The sequence below is a fragment of the Triturus cristatus genome, chromosome 6, assembly GCF_964204655.1.
Source record: "Triturus cristatus chromosome 6, aTriCri1.1, whole genome shotgun sequence".
In the NCBI taxonomy this organism is placed as follows: Eukaryota; Metazoa; Chordata; class Amphibia; order Caudata; family Salamandridae; genus Triturus; species Triturus cristatus.
In genome coordinates, this window is record NC_140589.1 from 1,013,642,133 (window position 1) to 1,013,661,254 (window position 19,122).

Genomic DNA, 19,122 nt, shown 5'->3' on the forward strand with positions numbered 1-19,122 from the left:
CTGAATACAGGTTCACTAAATGTGGGCTGTAGTGGTGTTGCTCAATTGTTTTGGTTGTGATCTATTGCGATCGTGGCCCTGTTCTCTCTCTGTTGTGAGTCACTCATGAATGTCCCTATTCTTTTGGTTGTAATGTAATGCACGGGTGTCTGCGCTCTCTATGTGGTGTTAGGCTTGTCACTTGCCTGCTGCGGTCTTAGACAGCCCCATCATAAAGCAGTTGAGAACTGATCGAAGATAGCAAGCTCCATTATTTCAAATTTCCTAAAACAGGTGGCCGCTCAGTATTCTGGTGGGTTTAAAGTAGAGCTTGCTCACAACGGTGGCTTGTTCTCCTGTATAGCCTCTATGTGTTGGGGCAAAAAATGGGAAGCATCAGGAAGCTTGTACAAAGGGGTACCCTACGCCCAATTATTGACCCTGTATGTTATCTTGAAATTACGTGTTTGGCTGTTCGATCAATTTCTAAAGCGAGGTAATCAATTATTATTGATCTATAGCAAAAAAGAGAACAATACAATATTGAATGCATAACAGATGACGTTGCAGACATCGACACATGGGCCAGTTGGGTACATGGACACTGACTGCCACAGCAATCTTCCCAGCTAATAGATTCCCTATGAAATGTGTTAACTGCCTCATGTGGGTACATGAACTGCACTGCATACTTCATGTCAACGAATTCCAGCTGTTGTCACCTGCTGATTTGTATTGCTAGGGGGTCTTCTGATTCTAATCAATGTAATACATTTTTCAGCATGACTTCGAAGGAGCCGTTTCTCCAATGGTAGCGCCTAAAAAAGCACGGCCTTCTGAAGCTGGATCAGATGAGGTAAGCACCATTATTACAACTCTTACCAAGTAAAATGTTCTGAGTTGATTCATCTACTTACCATATAGATTTTTGCAGAACTGCTCTTGGAAAGTGCAAAAGACTTTCAAATGCTCTTCCCTAAAGGTGCAAAGTTGCACTACTCCTTTCTGCCCCCCAAACATGAGATTCTGGTTTTGTTGCTGTTACTCTCTTGTCCAGTTGCATGACTTTTTCTGATTACGTATACAGCTGTGCTATAGCCAAAATGCAATATTTGTCTGCAAAAGGAAAGTTTAGAAACTTCATTGTTATTGATGGAAGATTTTACACACAGTTAAGATAAAAACAGATGGCTTTGCTAATCGTTAAGACGATGACAAAAAACGAGACAATAGAAGAAAGAGTGTTGAGCAGTGGCTATTTGGTGTCCTATATACTAGACACAAAATATATTTTTCTGCAATTTGAGGATATTTATTTAACAGTTTTATGTAGGACTCCTCCACCATAGCACATTTGTGCGCTTCTCAAAGAACTTAACCCTAGGTTGCTTAATAATATAGTGCAAAACATGGTAACGAAACACTGAGAAAGATGAAGTAATATTGTAGCTTGAGGAGCATTGTTAAATACATTAGATTCTGAAAGTGAAGAGAGTATGGGTTCTCAGGACAGTAGGGATATAGGGCCATATGTATGAAATTAGGAAATTGTGATTATCTAATCACAATTTCCAATGTATGAACCTCCATGAGTTTCATATACCGGTTCCTACTGGGTCGCAAATCAAACCTACTTCATTAATATTAGTGAGGTAGCTCGCAATTTGCGACCCCTTGGAATCGCTAAAATCATGGGGATGATGGCCTGCTGGCATCAGCAGACCACCATATCCGTGATTGCTTTTAAATAAAGCAATTTAAAAAAATGCATCTTGTTTTCCTTAAAGAAAAACGGGTTGTGTTAAAAAACCAAAAAAAAAAAAAAATCTTTTCATTTTTTAAGAGCAGGCACCTGGTCCATGAGACCACTTCCTGCTCTTAAAAAAACGTTTTCACAACATTCCCAAAGGGGAAGGGGTCTCTTGGGGACCCCTTCCCATTTGCGTAAGGGTTACCACCTACTTGAAGTAGGTGGTTAAATGAAAATGTTTTGCGACCGCATTCACGGTCCCAAAACATTCATACATACCGTTAGGATTTACTATTTGGAAGGAACGCCGTAAACACGCACCTTCCAAATACCGAATCCCAAACCCATTTCGCGATTCAGTAACAGGTTACCGAATCACAAAATATGGATCTGATAGAGACTACTAGCCGCAGATTCCTTAACGTAGAATTATTCTCAGGCGTGAGACTGGATCCGGAAAACATTCTTGCCTAGCATCTCTGCGCGCCGGGGTGCGGTACCACACGACTCCGCCCCGATGTCCTCCGCGGGCGTGAAGTCAGCGAGTTCACATAAGCCTCACCCCGGCGCGCCGACGTCAGTTTTCTTCTTTTCCACGTGCCACGCGGATCCGGATCTTGTCCCTGGCCTGTTTCAGGCCTTCTTTTTCCACTTTTAGGCTATTTTCTTGAATAGTGTGCGAATGCCTTCGGGCTTTAAGACGTGCTCGTCTTGCGCGCGCCAGATGTTGGCGACGGATCCTCACCCCATCTGCATGTGGTGTTTGAGGGGAGCACCACGACTCCACGGACTGCAAGGCGTGTCAGCAAATTAAGCCGAAGTCCCGGAGGGAGCGCCGGATGAAGCTCCTTTAGACGCACATGTCCCGATTGGCGTCGTCGCCACTCCAGTCCCCCGCGGAAGGCTTCAAGACCCGCTGCTTCCGTCTCTGACATCGTCCCTCTCCCAGGCCGCAACGGTGTCGCTCACCTGTTGGTAAGTGTCGCAGTTTGTCCCTGAGGCCCGGTCCCTGGCCTGTTGGGGGCATGGGTTCTCTGCGGGTGGTACGACCAGGGCCCAGACGGAGGCTTATGCGGCGGCCTTGCATGCCTCGTTGGCTCTTCCTTCTTTTTCTTCTCTTCCTGGGACGTCTGTGGCTCCCTTGCCGCGTGCAGGGGCTCCTGCGACATCGCCGGCGGCTCCGGCGCCGACAGGTTCGGATCCAGGTTCGGAGGATGTGGTGCCGTTGGGGTGCGGCCCTTTGGGGTTCCCTCCTTCGGTCCACGGTGGCTCTGCTTCGCCGCAAACCCCCACGGGGGTCCCTGTGGTGTCACGGGAGGTTGCCGGGGATCTGGGCGTGTCCTCGAGTCCCCCTCAGTCCTCTGGGCAGGTGATTGCCTTGTCCGAGGCCACGGTGATTCTGCTCAGGCGCCGGTGGCTGCTGGCCCTGGCGGCACCGCAGGGGCCGGCTATGGGTCAGGGCGTGTACCCTGGCCCCTCTCGTCCCTCCACACAGACGGCTACCTCGTCGGAGGTCGAGTCGGTCTGCTGCGCCGCGCGTTGTGGCGGAGGTCGTTCCGGCCTCCCTTTCGGCACCGGTCATTGACCTGACGCCGGTGGCGGTCTCTACGGCGCCGGGGCGACGTCGGCTCGTTGATTCGTCTTCGGACGCCACCTCTTCTCCAGAGGTTCGGCGATTGTTGGTTTAATCTCCTCCGGAGACAGGTCGTCGTGTCGTGGCTTTTTCCCCGGCTTCCTCTAAGGATGGCTCTTCGCCGTCGCCGCGCCCGCAGTCTTAGCCGGAGGTGCCTCAGGTTCCCCATTCATCGGCCCACCCTCCCCCGTTTCGGGCTTGGCCTTTCCTTCCACCGGTTGGGCTGGGGGACGGCCGCCTTAGCTTGCAGCCGTCGCCCACGGAGGAACTGCTTTCCCCGCCGCGGGGCCCTACGGAGGGGAGTGCTGCCTTCGCTCGGGCTGTTTCCAGGGCTGCGCATGGGCGATCCAGCTGCCCGTTTCCCGACGGATAATCTTCTGGAGGTCCTCCATCAGGGTTCTGGTGGTTGGGAGCTCCTTCTTCCCTTCGAGGCTTCGCTCCACACTTCTCTTTTTGAGGCTTGGGGGCGGCCCGCCACAGGGGACCCGGTGCCCCAGCAACTTCTGCACCGCCACCGTCCTGAGCCGCGTGATCCTGTCTGTCTTTCCCTCCCCCCCCTCCACCAGGGGCCCTCTTTTACAGACTGCCTTTCCCTCCCTGCCATCGGTGTTGTCTCCCCCGTCACGGGAGGCCTGCTGGGTGGATTCCTGGGGGCGCAATATCTTCGCCTCCACCAGTGCAGCTTTGCGGGCCCTTAACACTCTTTGTGTATTGGCCCAGGGCCACTTCTTGCTTGTGGGATTCGGCTGAGTCCCTTATGTCTGATGCTTCTCAGGAGGGTGCCTGTGTTGATCTGAGGCACCATGTGTTGGATGGCCGGGAGCTGGCGGCGTTTATTCTTCGCTCGGCTCTGGACATTTCGGAGGTGCTTGGTTGTACCATTGCTTCTTCAGTGGCCCTTCGTCGGCATGCCTGGCTACGGGATAGTGTGTTCCCGGAGAACGTTAGGAAACGGCTGGTGGACCTTCCCTTTGATGGTACTCTTTTGTTCCATTCCCCTGCGGATTCTGCCATTCAGAGGTTTCTTGCGGGGCTTCGTCCTCGTCATCGTCCTCCTCCTCCTCCTCCTCCTCCTCCTCAGTGACCTGTGAGTTGGTCTGTGTTTCGGGGGGTGTTCCTCCGTTGTTTTCCTGGGGCCTTGTTGCGAGTAGCCCCGGTTGTCTGTTTTGTGTGGTTGATGTGCCTTCAGGTCCTTTTGTTCAGACTTTGGTGCTGTTAGCTACTGGTCCGGCCCTGGTTTGACTTGTGGTTTTGGCTGTTTGTAAGCCGTATAGGCCCTGAGATTAGGACTTCTGTGTATTCTTTATTGGCTGCTTGGCAAGCCATCTGCGTTTTTCTCTGCAGCTTTTTCTGTTTTTCCTCTGTTGCGGAATTTTTTTCCTAAGAGGTTTCCCATGTTCTGGGACGTAACTTGCCCTATGTGGGGTACTGGTAGCTATTATATAGCTCTATCCTGTGCTGGTGATATGTGGTCGTCCTTCGGGCTTCTGCTCTCCGTGGCGTCACGGTATGTCTCAGGTGCGATGTTCTTGCTAATGGTTTTGGAATGGCTTGCATGGCGCCCCGGTCCGTCCTTCTCCTGAATCGCTGTATCACGAGCCTAGTCCGGCCCGCTGTCTGTGGCTTTGCGTTGTAGCGGTTTTGCCTTTCTGTCTGCCTTGGTCCTCTGTCTGGTGTTCAAGGGGGGGGGGACTGGTTTTCCTGGTTTTTGTGTTCTGGTGGACGGCTTGGTCCGCCCCCCCCCCCCCTCTCTATCTCTCTTTCTATACACCTTGTTCCACTTCCTTCGTGGATAAGTGTGTGCCGGCCCCTCCCTTGGGGCGGGTCCTGACCCTTCTTGGCCCTTCCTGGTCTCTGCATTTGGCTGGTGCCTAGCTGGTCCTGGGTGCACCGTTCCATGGTGTTGTCTGCTGCTGGCTGTGAATACCAGTGCTAGCCTCTTGTTCTGCTACACCGTTGTTGCCTTTGATGCATTCTCTTGTGCTCTTTTTCTTCTGTCTGCGCTTTGGCGGTGCACCCGTCCCTGCCTTGTCCGCTGCTTGCGGCCGGGGTGTGTACAGCTCTTTCTGTCACTGTGTATGTGTTTCTTCTGGTGGGCCCTGCCTCCGGTTCTATCTCTTCACCCTAGGGGTTGAGGTGGTCCTTGTGTTCCTTGAGGCTTTTAGGGTGCTGTCTGCCCCTGCGGGTGTTGGGCGGTTCTCCCTTGATTTGGCTTAGGATTTCCTGGCCTTTCCCTTCTTGTCCCTGTGGCATGTCCCCTGCTGGGGCCCTGTGTCTCTCCTTGTGGGGAGGCTCTCTCGCAGGCCCATCCTCCCTTTTGGGTATGGCTAGGATATCTATTCTACATTAAGGAATCTGCGGCTAGTAGTCTATATCAGATGTACAAGTTACTTACCTTTGGTAACGATGTATCTGATAGAGACGATTCTAGCCGCAGATTCCTTCATGACCCGCCCTTCCTCCCCGTTCTGCGAGGACCCTCTGCTTGGGTTTCTGCGGTCGCCTCCCTCTGGGTGACTTGTCTTTTGTGGGTGTCCTCTTCGTTTTCTTCCGGTCAGGCCTCCCTACAGCTGGTTTCTCTCCAGCGTGTGGGCCTCCTTTTGCTCTTTTCCTCTGTTGTCAGAGTCTCTGATTCCCACCGGTCTTCTTCGTTGGGAGTTCCTTTTTCCTGTCCTTTGACTTCCTACTCTTTTCAGAGGTTGTGGGCCTCCTTGGCACTGTAGTCTGCCGCTGTATTCCCTGTCCTTTGACTTCCTGCTCCTTTCAGGATGTATAGCCATCCTTGGCGGTGTGGTCTGGGGATGAATTGCTGTTGCTCCTCTGTTCCGGGCTTGTGGCCCTTCTCATTGTGGTTGTGGTTGCAGGCTCTCTCTCTCTTTCTGTCATGGTGCTTTCATATGCATGTGCCTCCAGGAGGGCTCTTGCCTTGGCTTGCACGGTGGTTCCACCGAGTGGTGCTTACGCTTTTCTGGCTATCCTGGTACTTTCGCCTTGGCTTGCACGGTTGTTCCTCAGAGTGATGCTCTGCTCCTTTCCTGCTCTGGCCTCCTGTTGTCGCCTTCTGGTGCCTTAGTGCCACCTGGTGCTGTTTCTCACCTTTTGTTTCTCTCTATTTTGTTTCTCTGTTTTTTCACACACTGTCCCCATGCTCTCCTCACTTTTGTTGTGATGGCTCTGCGTTATGGCGCGGAATAGTTCTCCGAAGCAAACTGACGTTAGTGCGCCGGGGTGGGGCTTATGTGACCTCGCTGACGTCACACCCGTGGAGGATGTTGGGGCGGAGTCGCGTGGTACCGCCCCCCCCAGCGCGCAGAGATGTTGGGCAAGAAAGTTTTCTGGATCCAATCTCACGCCTGGGTATAAGTCTACGTTAAGGAATCTGCGACTAGAATTGTCTCTACCAGATACATCGTTACCGAAGGTAAGTAACTTGTACTTTGATACATGTAAAAAGCCTTTTTTGCTTTCGCAAACAGCCTGATTCTGTGAATCGGCCCGTTTGCGAATGCAAAGTTGGTTGATATATGTGGGCCATAGTTCCAAGACGATGATTCTTCTGATGATGACACCCCGTGAAAGTATGGTCTTATACTTTAAGGAGTTGAACAGCTGAACTGTGAGTCCTTCCTTATTTCACCCGTTCCGATGTTGAGCAGGCTAGTTGGTGAGTTAGTAATACTGCTTTGTTAGACAGGACAGTTTAATCCTGGCTTCCGGGGCTAGGAAATGCAGGTCTCTCTGAATGTGTATCATCAAAATGTGCTGAATGCAGTCAGTGTATGAAATACCTGCCTTGTTTAATAAAGGGCTATTAGAATGCTGTACATGATGAGATCTAAGTGAGGCGGAGGAAGACTATGAGGATGGTGTGCACCTGGCTAATCCTTTGCATTGAGGCCTCATAGTGCTAATCCAAATCCGTGGCGGAGGCTTTTGTCAAGATCGTATGTCTTAGTTGTTTACTCTTCCCAAAGTGTCTTTCATTTTTGTTCCATGCTATCTCTCTTCTCTGTTCAGGATTGGGCCTTTCTGCTGAATTCAGAGTACCATCAAAATGTGGAGTCTCATGTTCTGGCCAGAACTCTGCAGCTGGATCCCTTGGAAAGCTTGTTGGCAAGGGAGAATGCTCCATACACCCTTAGTTTGGACTCCTCTGCTCTTCTTTTCAGCCACATTCCTGCCATCTTCTATGTGCTGCATCTCACCTATGAAGAACTGAAGCTGAATTGTCTAATGAGAGAGAGCATGCGCTCTTTTGTCATGTTGCTGGCTCAGGTGGCAAGGTATGGTCAACTCTCTAAACCTCACCACAAAAAGCAATATTCTACCATGAATACTTTAGCTTTTTTTTAAAACTATATTGACCCATAGTTATACAGTGGCCCCATGTCACGTGTTACATCTTCAGTCGTTTTGATCTTTTATTGGATTGTACCTTATATGCTGAGATAGTGAAATGCGTGTGTCTAATGAATATTCTCTCCCACACATACCTTGTATTAAACATCTTTCCAAGCATCAGTCTTGGTCAGGAAATATTTCAGTAGTACCCATTCTCAGACATCAGGTAGAACTGAGAGTGTTAGAGATGGGCATATTACCAGAAGTGACTCATGAGAATACTGTAGGCGCCACCACTGAAGTTTCAGACATTAAACCCAGAGCCTCTCAGGTTTTCCACCAGTTCCTTTTGAGATTTCCTCATCACATTTCAGCAATTTTGTGACATTCCCAAAGTCTTCAAGCTTTAAGCCTTGTGACTTTTCTTGCTAACAGATGTCCATTACAAACCCACTCTAGGTCGATATACAGTGGCTCAGATCATTACATGAGAGTGTAGACTGCAACATGGTCACTTCATGCATCCCAAGGCCATATGGAAAGCATGAGGCAAAGCTGCACTGGCAAAGGTGAAAATGAGGTTAAGGACCCCCATGATGTTTCAGGCTCTGACTACCAGTCTCTCCCTCTCGAAAAAGTACCAAGGCATCACAAGGAACACAATCAGTTTTCTTAATTAAAGCACAAGGAAAAAAAGCATTGGGGTTCCAGGAATAAGTCGCTCCTCAGGGCTGGTATATGTTTTCAGTCTGTGCAGCAAGCAGTTTTCCCTCACCTGGTGTCTACAACAACCAGATGGAGGCTTTTCTGAATACCATCCTGTTCTGTTTTTTGCCATCTGTCCTGCAATGCCATCTACCTTAGGAAACTCGGCAGTGGTGCGAACTCCCACTAGTACTCTTCATTGGCCTGCTTCGGCTCCCCTTTTTGTTAGCACCTATTCTATAATTTAAAAAAAAAAGCTGGTGGTTGAGGTCTTTGTGCCAGTCCTGACAGTTCTGACTCCCATGACGAACATAATATTACCAAAGAGAGGGAAGCGCTCCCCTGAGTATTTGGATCAGTCTGAGACGCCACATATGACAACAATTATTAAAATAGAAGGCACCAGGTTCCTTGACCTTTTTGGGTTTGAAAAGACACCCTCAATTCCTGTACTTACCAGTTTTTGATCCGGATGATGACTGCAAGGATGATAACCACCTGCCTCTTCTGAATGCTAATGTCTCTAATTTCATGGGCCTTCAAACTACCAGCAGGTTAGTCACCTCCTCAAGAAGAAGTTTACCTCTTTTTTTTTGGCAGACCACTGTCATGCCACGGCGATAATAGGCGAAGTGGCTGAGATGCTGCAGCGTCACTTGCTTAGTGAGGAGTCTCCGTTGAATATTTTTACTAGGATCCTCTCAAAATTTCAGTCTTCTGAATTGCTTTTCAATGATGCCTTGTTTTCTGCTCTGAAGGAGCTTCGTGATGAGCTCTTTTCTGCCTCAGCAGTTGCATGTGCAGCTTCTGGAAACCTTAAACCTGACCAAGTCGTTCTCTCCAGACATACCTCACCTGAGAGCCAAGTAATTCTAGCCTCCTGTGCACCAGAGGCAGCTAATACCTTTGCAACTGTACCTCCTGATAGGGAGTCCAAATAGGGATGCAGTGGCGAGGAAGGCAATTGGCCCTCAGAGAAAACCAATGCTAACAGTCTCTCCCTACGCTCATTCCTACGAGAGATGGCCTCCTTTGCTGAAGTTAGTCTTCCAGAACACATTTCTGAGAATTTGCATAAATTTGTTAAGCATGGCTTCAATGCAGGAAAACTACCAGTGCAGTGGGTCTCTGAATGGATACCAGCATCATCATTCGTTGCCATGCCTAGATGAGAGCCACTGCGTTCTTTGGGGATGTCAGGAGACTATTGCTGACTGCATCCTTTAATAGCGAGTGCCTGTTTTGCGAAAAAGCTTATCACTCTCTAGAATTCTGTAAATGGAGTCGCCCTGAAGCTAGATTTCTAGGGCTTGCTTAAAAGATGTCATTACAGCTATGAAATTTTGCAGAGATTCTGTCACAAGGACGAAAAGGTGTGCACATCTACCTCAGGCAGCCCCACAAAAGCCAATTATGGGTAATGTCCCTATTGGCGATACATCACTTAATGCACATAATGCTGGGACCATTTTGGCAAATGCTAAATGTTAGAATTGAATTTTCTATATATTTTAAGGGCTTCTTGCCACACTGTTAGTATGGCTGCAAATTCCTACTGACAGATGTTGTTGTCAGCCACTATGTTTGTCTGAGATCAACTGGCTCTTCTGGAGATGCCTGAGCTTGTATTATTTGTCTTCCTTTCACGGTGAATGCATGCCTGGTAACAAGGTGGGTAAAAAACAAGTGTTTAACCAACATAATAGAAAGGGAAGGACTTTTATAGGCTCTAATTTTTACAAGCAGAATGTAATTCTCAGCCTCAGTGACAATTGTTTTTACCCTGACACTTTTACAGCCAGCTGCACACACAGTCTCAGACTACTTCAATAGAGATCTCTGTGTGAGTCACGATTTCTCACTGGAGGGGGTGGGTGTAGACCTCCTTGAAAGAATGGAGGAAATGTATCTCCGACCTGGGTCTTGTGGATATGGGTTTGGATGCACCCTTCTACTTACTAAGAGTCCATGTCTTCACTCCTCCCCACATCTTTCCTACATTGAAAGAAGTTTAAACTCTACTTTGCAAGCTTGTTGTAGATCCTGTGCCAGAAACAGCAAATGGCAAGTCATTCTGCACTATGTACTTCCTAATACTGAAGACTGATAGAGACATTTGTTCAATTCTGGATCTAGGATTTTTAAAGAGATTCTTCAGCGATTATAAGTTCTAGAAGGCCAGCCAATGTAAATTCTCCAGCCCCATGTGGTGTACATTTGACTGGACTCCTGTAACTTGATAACCTATGTTCGGGGCATATGAGCTGCAGAATACATACTTGTGCATAGATCGCCATCTGGTGTTGGGCTTGGATGTTTGCAGTTTGTTGTTGTCTTGGAAGAAGTCTTTTTAGTCACGAGATAGGTGACTCCTCCCTTGGACGATACTGCGCATGGGCATCGACTTCATCCTCAGATTGTTTTTTTCCGCCATCGGGTTCGGATGTGACTTGCTGCGCTCCGGTTCTGTACCGTGTTTCCAAACCTTTTCAACGCACAACCCATCACCACTCAACGGTATTGTTTCGTTTGTGTGCCCTTCGACGCTCTAACTCCCAAATCCTCAATTCCGGTCATCGACGTGGGCTGCTGGGCCTATCGGCGCCATTCGGGCCTAAGGCTAATGGAAAGGACTCCATTCAAAAAATGCCCCCAGTGTGGAGCTAAATTTCCACACAACGACCACCACAAGGTCTGCAACCTTTGCCTCTCGCCCGAACACGAGGAAGAGGATTGCCAAGCCTGCGCCTCTTTTCGATCTAAAAAGACTATCTGTGATCGCTGGGCTCGACGACACGTTATGGCTCAACAGGCTGCACAGGTGCCAGACAACATTTTCGATGAAGGCCCGACGTTCCAGAGGCAGAGGTTTCAAAGGAGTTCAACATTGTCTCCGGAGCTGATGACTCCGATGACCACATCACTCCAGGTCAACAAGTGAGTACAAATGCCCCTGCCCCACCCGAAAAACAGAAGGCTCCTGTCAAAACTTTAGCCTGAAGGCCTTAGTCGAGACCGAGGGTAAACTTCAGAAGCCCCACCTCCGGACCCGGGTCTGAAGACAAAGGAAAAGCTTTCTGGCAGCTCGGGACCGAGCAAGCCGCATATCAGTACCCATAAAACACCTTCGGTACCGAAATCAGGGATACACCCTATTCCCGTTACGTCCAAAAAGGCCTCAGTATTGAACCCTTCGGCACCGAAAGACCATAAGGCCTCGGAACCGAACAAACACTGAAAACCTTCGGATCCGAAGAAGATTTCTGACTCGACACCGACTTCTAAGCCAAAAGAGCACAAGGCCCCTCCTACGGCTCCAGAGACCAAATTGGAATCACGTTCGGAACCGAAAAAATCGGCACTGAAAGGAGACAACAAGCAGAAAGAACTGTTTCGGACAGATCCTGTCGATCCGAAACAAAAGACATTACATGTGTACCCTAAAACAGGCCATATTGTCAGTCTCACATCAAAGAAGAGGAAATCTGATACCTTACACTCTCCTGAGGTACCTGCAAAGAAGAGAGACTTTGCAACGTCACCCCTAAGACCCTCTTCTCCTATTCTACCTACCAAACCTTTGTCTCCTATAAACTCTCCTATGCACTCTCCTAGACTCTCCTCATACTCCCCCTTACCACCACAGGATGAGGATGATTTAGGGGATGGGGTGGACATGATAAGGATCCCTTAGATGACCCATCTGATGATAGCACTACTCCACCACAGGATACATGGGATGATTACGACGATCCCACAGATCCTCCAGACCTTCCTGACCCAGATGCATACCCATCTAAGCCATCCCCCCCGGATGAAAATATAAGGTTTAGTCAGCTCATTAATAGGGTAGCGCAATACCATGGATACTACATTCAGACCCCATGGATGAGGACTTCCTACTGGACACATTTGCTCAGTCACAAAAAACAATACATACATTGCCCATGCTTAAAGGTGCCATTAAACTTGCACCAGACATATTTAAAGACCCTGTCAGGACCAGGATTCTCAATTATCGAATTGATAAAAAGTATAAGCTGTCCCCTAACGACCCTATCTACATTAAAGGGCAACTCCCTTTAGATTCTTTAGTAGTCTCCAATGCAAGAAAACCTGTTAATTCCCAAAGCTCTCGTGATGCTCCACCCCCGACAAAGAGTCTAAACTACTGGATGCATCAGGTAAACGAGTTGCCTCCCAAGCAGCCAATCACTGGGGAATAGCTAATACACAAGCATTGCTTGCCATATATGACAGAGCTCACTACGATGAGCTTGAAGATTTTATTCAACATTTACCTGACCAATACTAAGCTAAGGCTAACAATTTGGTCCAAGAGGGCAAGTTAATTATAAATGCATCCATCAAATGTGCCCTCGATGCAGCAGACACCGCATCTAGATCTATTAACACCAATGTCTTACTTTGCAGACAGCATGGTTGCGCATTTCTGGTTTTAAACAGGAAGTGCAAACAACTATCTTAAATCAGCCGTTTGATTAAGAACACCTCTTTGGCCCAGCTGTGGACACAGCTCTAGAAAAAATGAAAAAAGACACAGACTGCAAAATCTATGGGAGCATTACAATCTCAGACACCACGAGGTTTCTTTCGTCGCTCCTTTTATAGGGGCAGATCCAAAAACATTAGCACAGACATTACTTTCTCCTCCTACAAAAGTTCCACACAAACATCCCCCAACAAGGGATATTTTGGGGGGGATACAGGGGAAATAATAACAAGGGAAGAGGTCGAGGTAACAACCAAACCTCTCCTCCTACCAAACAATGATTTCCCACCGCTCCCTCCTGGCCATTCCACTCCGGTCGGAGGAAGACTATCACAGTTCCTACCTTTCTGGAACTCCATCACTACAGACAGGTGGGTAAGACAAATTATCCAGCATGGTTACTGCCTGGAACTTACCACAACTCCCCCAACCATACCGCCCAGTATGCATCTGTTCTTGGCATGTAGAGCTGCAGAATGACATATGCCCACCCGCCTCCCCGGTACCTCTATCTGTTCCAGTGTTGTCTTACTTAGATACATTACAGATGGACATCATTTCTGTTTCTTACAAACTCCATCATTTCGCTTCATGGCGAAAAACAATCTGAGGATGGAGTCGATGCCCATGCGCAGTATCGTCCAAGGGAGGAGTCACCTATCTTGTGACTACAAAGACTTATTCCAAGACAACAACAAACTGCAAACATCCGAGCCCAACACCAGATGGCGATCTATGCACAAGTATGTCATTCTGCAGCTCTACATGCCAAGAACAGATGCTTACTGGTAAGTAGCAATTCCTTTCACATCCTCTTACATTCCCATCTGTGCTTTCTGCGTTTCCTACTGCGGATAGCATTTAGAGACAATTGTCTGTCTGGTAAAGTCATAGTTAGAGAACCATTTTTATTCCTCTCTCTGACCTTCACAGATTAGGCTTTTCTCTCCTGTGTGTGTGTGTGTGTGTGTGTGTGTGTGTGTGTGTGTGTGTGTGTGTGTGTGTGTGTGTGTGTGTGTGTGTGTGTGTGTGTGTGTGTGTGTGTGTGTGTGTGTGTGTGTGTGTGTGTGTGTGTGTGTGTGTGTGTGTGTGTGTGTGTGTGTGTGTGTGTGTGTGTGTGTGTGTGTGTGTGTGTGTGTGTGTGTGTGTGTGTGTGTGTGTGTGTGTGTGTGTGTGTGTGTGTGTGTGTGTGTGTGTGTGTGTGTGTGTGTGTGTGTGTGTGTGTGTGTGTGTACGTGTGTGTACGTGTGTGTGTACGTGTACGTACACACCAGGCACAGGCAAACACGTTCTGTCCTCCGTGGAGGATCCGTACCACCCTCTCGGTAGTGGTAGTATTTTAGGTCCTGCTCGCTCAGCGCAAGACCTTTAGTAGTTGAAAAACAGGGTTTTAGTACTGACCTAGGAATTGCACAGGCTCGTGCGTGTGCTTTTCCTTTTGTGCTACCCCATTGGCCTTTACGTGCATCTTTTTTTATAAAAGACTGCACGCAATTGGCCAAAGGCGATCGCATTGCTCCGCCCATGACCTATTGGTGTCTATTACGCGCTTGGTGCGCTTAATAGACACCAATAGGCCATGTGGTTTCAATTATCATGCCCAGACACAGGCGCAATAATTGAAAGCAGGCTCGCAGTGGTGCACGTGCACCACTCGCGAGCGTGTTTGATTTTCAATCAGAAGTGAAAGCCAACGCTTTCCCTGCCGCTTGTTGACTTCATTACAGAAATTTAAGCCAAGAGATTTTGCCTACATCCTTGGACCCATGTTTTACATATGAAGAACAGAAGTACATGTATTTCCTCATTCCATATAATTTCAACATAGCAAAAAACATTTGCGAAATCAGTTTGATCCGTTTTTGGCCTTTTTAAATCATAATGCAACATGGTCCAAGTTAAATTTGGAGCAAAACCTGTTTGTTCCATTCATTACCACGTAAGCGGTAACAATTGTGCAAAATTGATTTTCTGTCTCTTCACACAAATACAACATGTTATATAATATTGGCATGGGAAATGTTGGCCTGAGTAAATGGAGCAAAAGTTGGGCAATGTAACTGTGCACCAACATTGGCACCAAACAGCAAACGCAAAAGTAAAAACTGCCCCAATCACCTTGTGCAAAAACAATGCTTTGACCGAAGACTCTCGGCAAAAGGGATGTGTTGCTCCAAGTAGGTTGGTGCAAATCTATTTACACTACTCTGCTGCACCGATTTAGTGTTTTCTAATGGGACTCCTGTATGCACTGCAGCCCCGTCCAGACTGTCAATGTCTGTGTTCCACCAAACCCCAGACCTTGAATGGTCTGCAGCTTCCCACGTTATTTTGCTTAAATATGTCCGTGTGTACATCCCTGTTTAAAGCATTGGCCTTGGTTTTTTTTTTTTATTGCAGCTTTCTACCCCCGCGTGCTTTTCCGCCTGTTGCTTTTATTTCTTCTTTAACCAGTAGTTTTTACGAGTGCTTCTCAGGCTCCTCCCAGACTGCAATGCTAACTCTCCCACTTGCTGATGGCCCCGCTTATTTCGTAGTTGGTCTCGCAGGCACGACATGCTCTCCTGCTGTGTGCTTATACTTTCCTCATGACACTGCGCTCTCTTGTAGATTAAAGTTTAATTAATTACATGGTTTTGCAGCCCACGTGGCTCAGCGCTGTGCTTCACTTTTTTTTGTTTCTATTAACTCCTGTTTTCGAAATGTCAGCTGTTTTTCCTCTAAGCGTTTACACATTCCTACTGCTAATACACTTGCAGCGTCTGCAGTTGCCTTTCGATTTGCCGGTCAACAATGTCTGTCCAAAGACAAGACTTGTATCTCCTTTCCAAAGCTCGTACTCTCCCGGACACATCTCTATGTTCTTTGGGCTGCAGCAAGTTCGTAGGCATGACTCCAAGCTCCACACTGCTTCAGCAAGTGCTCCCAATTCACCTTTCTATCTCCCTGATGATTTGCAGCTCTCCAGATCTTTCAGGTTCTGCTTTCACAGGTTTCCAATGTGCTTCCAAATTCTTCTAATTACATTTCCGATTAACTGTCCTGTCCACTCCCAAGGTCAAGTGTTTACAGTTCACTAATATGTCACAACTTCCGGTTCACACTGTTCAGCTACCTTGCAGCCTTAACAATCGGTTCCTTGGTTCTTAGCTGATTAATTTAGAAAACCTCCATATCTACAGATATATTTTAGTGCTTGAAGTGATGAGGGCAGACAGCAACTTTCAAGTACATGTTTATTAGTTATAATGATATCCCCAGCGGAAACGCGTTCTGTACATTTTTTGTTAAAAATGGTACCCATCGCCTGCATTTGATAACAAGCTCATTGATTCCATAAAATAAATTACTTACGTACGTGTTTTGCATGCTGTTATGAGGCACTGGTCCAGCAGCAGTCAAAACGTGTTTCATTTGAACTGTTATGAGGCTTTTCCATGTTTCCACTTATGCATAATGTTTCTTTACTATTGCCAGATACTTAAACATGGCACACTTCTCAGTGATATTGCTGTGTGTGCAGTTGGCTTTTAATGCTGTAGTGGCATTTTCTGCTTTTAGCAGATGTTTTGCAATGAATTCATCAAATTTAGATACTTGTAAAGTGATGTGTTCTTTCTTAATTAAATTGTGTAAAGTATTTCTTGGATTACTGCATCGCAGTGAACAAATGCATTTGACAGTCTACAAAACGACAGACAAATGTAGCGCACCATGTGGCATAATTGCAATCATCATAATTGCACTCGAAGCCACACAGTTCCATGCCACATAATTCAACTCCACACATTTCCATTCCATACCACATAATTCGAGACCATTCAACTTCACAACACAGTTTCACAACACATCACACAACCAATCCACACCACACAACCAATCCATGCCACATACCCAATCCACACCACAGAATTCTACCTTATGTCGCAAAAGCTAACCGCACACCACATTATTCAACTCCACTACATACCACTCCACAATACCATTCTACATAATTAACTCAATGACAAACAGTTACACTCTACATAATTCCAGTGCACTCAATTCCATATAATCACTGTCCACATAATTCCACTGCACAATCATGCCACATTATTACACTACACACATTCTCTCCACACCAAACATTTACAAACCACACAGTTCCACAACTGACAATTCTAATCCAATCCACATAATTCCAATCCACATATGTCCACTCCACCCAATAACACACCAGTAAAAGACATTGTCATGTACAACACCAATAGCTCTTGCAAATGTGAGACCTATAGGCATTGTACAAAATGAATTGAACTTCGCACATCCCGCATAATTCCCATCCAACCCACTCACTATATTCCACACAAGACCACACAATTTAATACCAAACAGTTCTAGAAAAGGCAATATAATTATATTCCACATATTACCACTCAGTACTCTATATTAACACTCCACATAATTACACTCTACTCAAAACAACATAAATACACCCCACATAAATGCAATCTATGCCAAATACCAGCAGTCCACATAAATGCACTCCACGGTATGACACTTAATTCCAATAAGCATAATTTCACTCAACGCTACACACTTCCACGCCACACAATTCAATTCCACACATTTCCAATACTCACCACACAATTCCACACCAAACATATTTCAAATACACAACACAATTCCACAACACATCATATGCCTCCCATTCACACCACAGATTTCCACATCATGCCACAAAATGTAACAGCACACCACATAATTCAACTCCACAACATGCTACTCCGCAACACCAATACCACTCCGCATAAAAAACTCCATAACACATAATCTCACTCTACATAATTCCAGTACTACGTAATCCCATTTAATTACTATTCACATAATTTCACAGCACACCATGCCACATATTTCCACTACACAACTCCACATCACACCACACAAATCCATGCCACACTGTTCCACAATAAACATTTCCAATACAACCCATCTTTCCCTCGCACTTCCACCAATCAGGTCATCTATCCCCTGCATCCCACCCCTCTAATCTCCCCCTCCAATGCCTCTACCCCTCTCATCTCGCAATCTCACTGCCCCAGCTCATCCCTCCCTCTCTCCTCTCTATACTGCCTGCTCACACATGCTACCTTGTTGGGCCTCCTCCTGCTATGCACTGGTCCACCTCTTGCCTCCCCCACCTCTTGCCTACCCCACTCGTCCCTCTCTCTCTCACCCTCTCTCTCGCTCTCTCACACACTCTTCCCGCCTCTCTCATATGGTTGACATCAGGTCTTGGAGCACCATTTTTCCATGCCTCCTCTTCATGGGGTGTTTCTGTGTACCCAGGTGCTCCCTCCCATCTGTTGCCTGCTCTCCCCTTCTTTCTCTTTTTCTCTCACACTCTCTGCTCCTATATACGGAGTTTGTTCACCTCTTCATGCACTGTCATTTTCAACGCCAAGAGCTCTAACTCTTGCAAATGCGAGATCTATTGCATTGCAAATGATTGTTCCCTCTCCTGGGGCATAGAGAACAGTCCTGTTCCTTCAGTTATGTGACTTAAGCATTGTGTATGCCCTTGCTGCTCTATCACAGTTTATAAAAGAGTCCCTCCAGTGGTTTCTGGTCCCTGTAGGAATCCTGGTTGGATCTCAGCTACTCAGTCAGCTTACCTGACCTTGTGCACAGACCTTCAGTGGAGTAACCTCCAAGACAGTTGTCTAGTTGAAGATCCCTTTGGACAAAATGAGCCTAAATTTGGCTTTTTCATCTGCAGTGGCCTGGTTGACCATGACATGTTAATCATTGTTTTTTTGAAATCACAAGAGCAGGACTGTCAACTTTTTAGAGTTAGAGGAGAGACACACTTGTAGCCGTCCTTCTCTTGGTGCAGAACAGTTGACCTAGGCAAAATAATGGCAATACAGTTTATGGACAAAAGTGTATTTTGGGAACCAAACATGCCTAGTTTTCATCATACCTAATCAGTTCTTATTCTGTTTTGGGCCAATGAGGAGTTTTTCAATCCATGTTCGTCAGACCATCGCACCCTTTCTTCTGGCTTTAGACTGAAGGAATTAAATAACAATTTACTGCAATCTTTGAGATGGAGAATCCTGTATGTTATTTTAGCTGGTGGGAGGGTTTGATAAAGGAAGGTGTTGGAGTGTTTCTCCCGACTCCTGCTTCATTGCCATTTGGATTTCTACATCAGACCCT

At 47.0% G+C, this 19,122-nt stretch overlaps 1 protein-coding gene across 1 annotated transcript in view; it reads left to right on the forward strand.

The window, feature by feature from the left end:
- ANAPC1 (anaphase promoting complex subunit 1) overlaps positions 1–19,122 on the forward strand; it is a 771,271-nt gene that overhangs the window by 342,798 nt on the left and 409,351 nt on the right. The window contains exons 17-18 of the mRNA XM_085611802.1: positions 761–835; positions 7,380–7,645. Of these exons, the coding sequence (XP_085467928.1) occupies positions 761–835; positions 7,380–7,645 (341 nt within the window). The remainder of the gene's footprint in view (positions 1–760; positions 836–7,379; positions 7,646–19,122) is intronic.